General features: G+C 31.9%; 1 protein-coding gene across 1 annotated transcript; it reads right to left on the bottom strand.

Moving 5' to 3' along the window:
* Nucleotides 1–2,078: 2,078 nt before the first annotated feature.
* LOC149535629 (GDSL esterase/lipase At2g04570-like) lies at nucleotides 2,079–4,503 on the bottom strand. Its single transcript, XM_089806163.1, has 5 exons — nucleotides 4,221–4,503; nucleotides 3,656–3,786; nucleotides 3,149–3,382; nucleotides 2,575–2,833; nucleotides 2,079–2,269 (listed from the first exon to the last, which is right to left on the bottom strand). The coding sequence occupies exons 1-5, from the start codon at nucleotides 4,501–4,503 to the stop codon at nucleotides 2,079–2,081; spliced, it is 1,098 nt and encodes a 365-aa protein (XP_089662289.1).
* Between the last annotated feature and the right edge of the window lie 3,175 nt (nucleotides 4,504–7,678).

Genomic DNA, 7,678 nt, shown 5'->3' with positions numbered 1-7,678 from the left:
ATTCTTTTAAGCCTTTCATACCCTGTGACATGTATAGTGGATGAATGAGCATTCCAAATTCATTTGCCAAGTGGCATTCGGAACAAATGTATATTAAATGGACTTTGGACTTTCCAATTATTCTTTCATATGGATATGGTAGTTGTTAGACTTAGAATTAATTAAATTTAAATGTGACTCAACATCTTGGGATCCTTAAGGAACGTAACCTGTTATGTATGTTTGTTGATGATTACATGTTATTTCTTCTACTACTATGTGTTTGATGTGTATGTTATACTTTCTTACTTTAAAAAAAAAATGTTTAGCAAACTTAGTAAAACTTTAGGTTAATTCTTTTGGATCCCTTGGTGGGGCATTACACCATCAATGAGGTGCTTTAATGCAATTACTAGAATGTAATGGAGAATTTGGTGCAAATTAAATAAAGCTATGTTTCATCTCTAGTGTATCTATGTGCTAAGTGATGTCTACAGGCTTGGCCTATGATTGAATGTGCAAATCCACAATTAAAGAATCTAGGTGCAAAAGATAGTTTTAATTGTTTTAGGTGCAAAGTATTTTGGTCTGATATGAGGGAATTTGTTTGTCTAAAAAAAAATTCTTTTAAAAAGTGGTCTATGGTTTTCTTAACAATTTTAGTAATCTAGACTATAATTCTTCTATTGTTATGATCCTTGTTGAATAACATGAGGAAGACACCATAGTATGTTGATGCATTGAAATGGTTTTTAGCTTGGTTGTTTAAAGTTAATGCTTACTTTTTTTTTAAGGGGTTGATGGTTAGTTGTACCCAATACCCCAAATCTTTTTGGTTTAACATATTAGTGGACCATGTATATAAAAAGTATGCCTATAGAACTTTCAAGTACAATTCCCAAGTACCAACATATCTTAGTGGATGGATTTATTTAAATACATGGACTCAATAATCACTTTTAATGGAGGTAAAGAAGGAAATTAGTACAAAGTAATGATCATTTCTCTATTTCTATAGGTCATTGAAACCATTCCTACATGAGGTTTGTGGTAATGAGAAATCATGTGTACTAAGTTTGTCATGATTTGAAACCATCTTCTAAGAAATTTTCAATTAGTGAAAACTTGTATGTGAGGTTTGTGGTTAGCCAAAACCACCTCTTGTGTATAGTTTGTGAACAACAAGAAACAAATTCAAAATTGCATTAGTTAGAGGTATGATGTGAAAACCCAAAGTGATTATGTAGTTTAGAGATAACATTTTTGTAAGTGATTGTAAATGCATTCTTAACAAGGTTGTAAGTCAAGACCAGTTATTTCTAGACTATAACGGGATATCTAAGTATGTTTGATACTTATTTTATGGAAGAATTTTAAAAAGGTGAATTGGATACTCCCAACTACACTATCAACAAAGACCAACCAATGACCGACAATCTTCTACAACTACACAGTTTATATGCAATACAATGTCATTCATGTTGCATTCACTCAGATAAATACCATACCTAATAATATGATTCACATCTAATTGTATGCTTCTATAAGTTTATGCTAAGGACCTATAAATTAATGCCAAGAACATGTGTTCAACAAAGCTCATATTTAGATTTTTCCTTCGTACCATATTTCTTGATTCCTCTTACTAGAAATGAATATCGATGCATAGAATATTAATGACATTATATCAGCATATAGTTATACTCCCATATTAACTCATATATCATATCAAATCCTCATTCAAAAAATATTTTCCTATATAGAATATTAATGACATTATATCAGTATATAGTCATACTCCCATATGAACTCATATATCATATCAAATCCTCCACTCAAAATTTATTTTCCTTTATCGTGCAAATTTGATGGTAACCATAATGGGCTTTAATATTTCCAAATGAAATTGACGGCATTGAATTGGACCTGTCAACAGCCCTCAAGGACGACTTAACTATGAAAAATGTCATGTTCAAAAAGCCCAACAAACTCGTCCTATATCTTAAATTATAACACTTTACAGTCATTGATGAATTGATGATCGTCTTCCTACAGTGATTAAGAAGATGCCTCTGCACCACTCAAATCATATGAGCTTGTTATAGCAATTTTATATATTTTTCTAGCAACTTGTTAGCAAGTATTTCATATGCCTTCTGTGTTGGATGAACTGCATCCCAGAAAACAAATTTTGAAGCATCTGCACAAGTAATTGGAGTCAAAACATTGCAGGCAATCGCCATTTCAATGAATCCTGTCCCACAGCAGCCCCTATTTGACGAGTCAAACGCTGCACCCAGTCGAATTTATGAGAATACTTGTAATATTTTTAAATCAAATTTATGAAACAATATGTAATAATTCAGAAGAATTTATCTGTAATGAAAATGATCGTTACACATAGTGCAATACACTATTCTCATTATAAAGCTTTGATTGTGATATCACCTCTCATGTTAGATAAATTCCCATAGACAATTACTCATAAAAATAACTCAAACTTACAGAATTGAATCGTTATACCAACATTATATAAATAACAATAGAATTCATCAACCTACTGACCAACTTGTTTATATATATATATATTCATACCATATTTCGTAGGATATATGATAATGTCCAAAAGGATGTCGTAAATGTCGAGGTATGCCAATTTTATTAGGGGAAGGCGAGGTTGCAGTTTCTCCAAATTTTTCTTCAGTTTTGTGTTGTATGAGATTGCAATTTGGTTGGACTCTTCAATACACGTTGATCCTGCCGAATGCATTTCATTATCTCTCTCCAGAGGCAAGCATCCCAGTGGAGGGAGCCCGGTAACACCTATCTTTCGAGCACCCACTTTGTACAAATCCTGTTTAACCAAATCTCATAATAAATCTCAGCACTTGACAAGAAAGGATTAAGTAACAGAAAAACATTGGTAATATTAGCAAAATAATACGGTAGGTCATAACACAAACAGCCATCATTAAGCATCACACACTATTGAAGAATATAAGCTTGAGAAAACACTTTTAATCTAAGAATCAAGCCTCTGCAGAACACGGAACTCAAACATCTATAAGATGATGTTCACAAATTCATTAGCTTTAATAGCTTCGTATGTCAGTACACAATTTGCAACGTTTAATCATTCTTAATATTAAATAGAAATTACGACCAGAACCTTGATGAGATTGCTAGAAATATCAAGTAGAAAATCCTGGTACTGCTCCACGCTTAATTCACTTCTTCTTGTTGGAAGAGCCAAGTAATTCAGTACAAAATCGTTGGTACCAGCAACCATTAGAAATAGTGCATTCTCAATTATATTGGACGAGTTTTCCTTTCCTACAATACCCTCCAAACGTGCCTTGTACTCTTTAAACATTTCTACTTGTTTCCACATTGGTATTAAATTCTGCAAAACCATGTTAAACAAATACTTTCATCAGTTAATGTCAAAATAAGGGCATTTTCATAGATCCCATTTTACTTTTATTCGTTTGCTTGTTATGCTCTGAGACTCTACATTCTTGTTAGCTATTCTTATGGCTATTCTTATGGATCTACTAATTATGTAATTAAGGATTGAGAATTTTCTTCCTGATTCTTTTCCTCATGAATCTTGAGCGGATGTTATTTATCATAACCAATTCAAGAATAAATATTAGAAAAAAGGAAGATTACATACCAAGGTCATCGCAGTGAGGTTATCATATCCAGTACCGGCTGAAGCGAAGCTGAGGCCCGTTAGAAAATCTTGGGTGCTTAGATCAGCCTCCAAATATGCCGGAAGCGTGTCCTTTAACCCTAATGCTGCAGCTGCAGTGCAAATCTAATTAATTAGGTATTGAATATATTTATAAATATATAGTTTTCGATAAATAGCACTACTTATGTTTAATAAAGTTTTTATAAGAGTTCTCATGCAAACAACAAAAATATTCAACACAAAATTTCTATATAGTTTTCATATAATTTATTTCTTAAAATTTTCATATAATTTTTTATAAAAGAAAATAAAAGATTTCTATTATTTATAATAGTTTAACAACACAAAACTCAAGTTAAGCTCTATCAATAAAATTGATACCACCATATCAATTTTAACTCCCAATACCATCAAGTCATTGATTCTCAATATATATATATATATATATATAAACATTAGCTAAGACCTTATTTCACATTGAATCTATTGTCATCCTTCTTTGAAGAAAATATTGAAGCCATCCAAAGTAGAAAAGAAATGTTACCTACGAAATCTGTTGGGAGTTTCCCATTAGAAAATCTACCAGTAGGTTTTTTATCAATAAAATCTTGTCCATATGGGGGATGATTGGCCTGAACAATGGTGGGGATGAAATTATTATTGCCTGGATCAATAATGGAGTCCCCCAGTGCGTACAAAGCAGAAATCTGGACATTCCCATTAACAACTCTGCTTGCATTTCCTCTCTCAATGCCTTTCTCTCCGTGAGCTAAAACCACTATACACACAAAAAAGTAAATCCATGTATAACATTTAGGACAACCCATTTTTGCTCTCTTCATTGTTGTGAGAATTCAGTTGAACGCATCAGCTTTAAAGAGATCTATCATCAAAATAGTTTGGTGGTAACTTTTATGCTTGATGTCGATTGAAGGAAAGCAGCACTTCCAGATAATTTTACCTACTTCCACGTTTTCATTGATTTGTAATAAATTTTGAACTTTCCAATGTGCGGCTGCTTAAATCCTATTAATGGCATTACGAATCAAGCTGGGTAATTTAATTGCTGTCTAGAGTTATGACTCTTGTGTATGGACTCTATCTATGAGTCTCAATTTTTTTTAATGCAAAAAGTATTTTCTTATGATTCAAAATTTATAAAGGGTGACAATATAAATATAGGATGTTATTTTAAAAATAAATCACCCATTAATTAAAGTTTAATGAAGTTGGATCTTATTCATATTTACTTTTATTAAATTTTTTCACCAAGTTTAAATGATTTTAGATATTGAGAAAATATAAAGTATATATAAAGAAAATACAGTTAAAAAAAATATTACTATACATACATACATATGTATGTATGTATGTATGTATATTTATATATATAAATACATATACATATATATGTATACACGTATACTTCTATATATAGATACATATACATATACATACATACACACACACGCACACATAGTAGGATAGGCTGACCTGGTAGGGGAGTCTCACCCCTTTATCAACTCTAGTTTACCTTTCCTATAGTAGTTTCCCATCCAACCTAGATAAAGGATAGGGTCTTTGTTTGCACCATCAATCCCATAAGAGTTGCTTTATGTGTGTGTGTGTGTGTGTGTGTGTGTGTGTGTGTGTGTGTGTGTGTTTGTATTGTTGGAAATGGAAAGGAGTAACTGAGAAGGGGGATGAATTGATTACCACAAAAACAAATCCAAAAGTCCCTTCAAGATGTGAATACAATATAAAATCAATAATTTATTGTAACTTGGTTAACACTGAATATATTATTGTCACTTGATTAACACTGGACATGTAGATCTTAAGATGTTTAAATGTTATTAACCTTACTTAAATTAGTTGTAGAAACATAAAGCAAATAACATTAACACATGAGACACCAAGATTTAACATGGAAACTCAATTTGGAAAAATCACCAATTGCAACTAGTTACTATTTTACACTCTTTTGTAGTGAGCCTAGTTAGGAGTGGCTTTGTTAGAGGTCTTCAAACACTTTAATTTAGAAATGCCACCTTGTTAGAGGATTTGAAAAATAGTTGTTAGGCTAACTATATTAGGAGATTTGATTCACTACTACAACTATTAGAGAGTAACAATGACTTGACTTGATTGTTGTTGTAACTATATTTTCTTATTTCAGATCTATGTTCTAGCTTGAATACTTTATCCCCCTTAATTAGAATATCTTTTGTAGCTCGATCAACTCAAATACTCTAATATCTTTCCAAATTTCTTCATTAACTAATCTTCTTCAATCCTATGCTTCTCTTCTTTCAATCCTCAACTTGACCTTGTACTTATATGAATAGAGTTGTCAAGTCGGCTTGAATATACTTTAGAACATATAATTTTCATCTCTTAGGTTGGCTAGAATTAACTAGTAAATCAATTAAACTCAATATACTGCCAGTCAGCTAACATGGAATTGAGTACTCGATCAACTTAGAGAAACTCTTTGTTGACCAACCCAACTTGGTCAATACTGATTCTAAACTGACTTTCCTTTTGTAACTAGGTGAACTTGGTCAACACCTGACCCATGCCAACTTTTCTTTGGTAACCAAGTGAACTCGATTAACACTATATTTTCCTTTGATGCTTGAGTGAGCTTGGTAAGAATTGAGTTAGAAATAGAATGCTCAACATACACAAGAAATTGTTTTCAATGCAGAATTGAGCTCAACAATCATTGACTTGCTCGGTAAGGCTTGACATTTTATGTAACATCAAAAACAATATAAAAGTGTATAATTTCTTTCAATAATATCCCTATTTTGTATTGATGACAACAAAATAGGTCATAGTATAGTCAAAATTTTAGAGAAAAATAGAAGTAAGGATAATATCCTTAATTTCATTTTGATTCTCATCCATCAGAACTCCTCCTATTAGTGAGAACACCATTTGACATCAATTTCATCCTCTAATTACAGTTTCTCTCTCTAACAACAAACTTTCCTTCTTTATTACACAAAAATTCTTTGATATGACAACAAACTCTCCTTCTTTGACATCTCATGCCAAAGACAACAATATATGTGTTTTGCATGTACCTGATGTACTAATTCATATGCAATATGCTCTAACAATAATGCATCAATTTATTTGATCTTTAAAGTGCTCGGTTGATGCATCACTAAAATTTTATTAGTGAGCTTCAGATAGGGGAATGACCCTTAGCTTATGCCTTAGATACAAAAATGAATCCTTAGGTAGTGGCTTGGTGAATATATTTGCAATTTTTTCCTTTGTTTTCACATAATCCATTCTCACCTCCCTTTTTGCACTAATCCTCTCATAAAATGATATTGTATTACAATGTACTTAGTCTTGGACATCACAGGATTCTTAGAAATTTTAATTGCACTAGTGTTATCATAGAAGATAACTATTGGATCCTTGATTTCTTCCTTCATATGTGTGGTCAGTTACTTGAACCAAATTATGTTGGAACAATAACTATTGCAGCAAGATATTTTTGCTTCTACTATTGACTAAGAGATGCAATTCTTCATATTTGTTTTCCAAGGTGCTAGCCTCTTTCCAAGAAAGAATGCTCCACCACTAGTGATTTTCCTATCATCAATACTTCCTTCCTAATTAGCATCAGTGAAGGCTTTCAATTAAAAGTTGTTTCCTCTCTTATACCAAAAACCATAATCTTTAGTACCTTTTAGATACTTAATAAGTATTTTCATTGCCATGATATAGTTTTTATTTGGATTAGTAAAGAATCTTGCCATCATACCAACTGCTAATGCAATATCAGGTCTTGTGTGTACCACATACTGAAGTTTTCTAATCATTGATCTATATTTAGTTGGATCAACCTCCTTGGAATCATCATTTTTGGAAAGCTTATGTCTTGGAGACATAGGTGTTCCAATAGGTTTGGAGTCTTCCATTCTAATTTCTTCAATACCTCCTTGGTGTGCTTTGATTGAGTACTATAGATCTCATCTT

The sequence above is a fragment of the Cupressus sempervirens genome, chromosome 10 (assembly GCF_028749045.1).
Source record: "Cupressus sempervirens isolate cs-2001-9-10 chromosome 10, ASM2874904v1, whole genome shotgun sequence".
In the NCBI taxonomy this organism is placed as follows: domain Eukaryota; kingdom Viridiplantae; phylum Streptophyta; class Pinopsida; order Cupressales; family Cupressaceae; genus Cupressus; species Cupressus sempervirens.
This window is presented reverse-complemented; position numbering and strand designations above follow the sequence as displayed.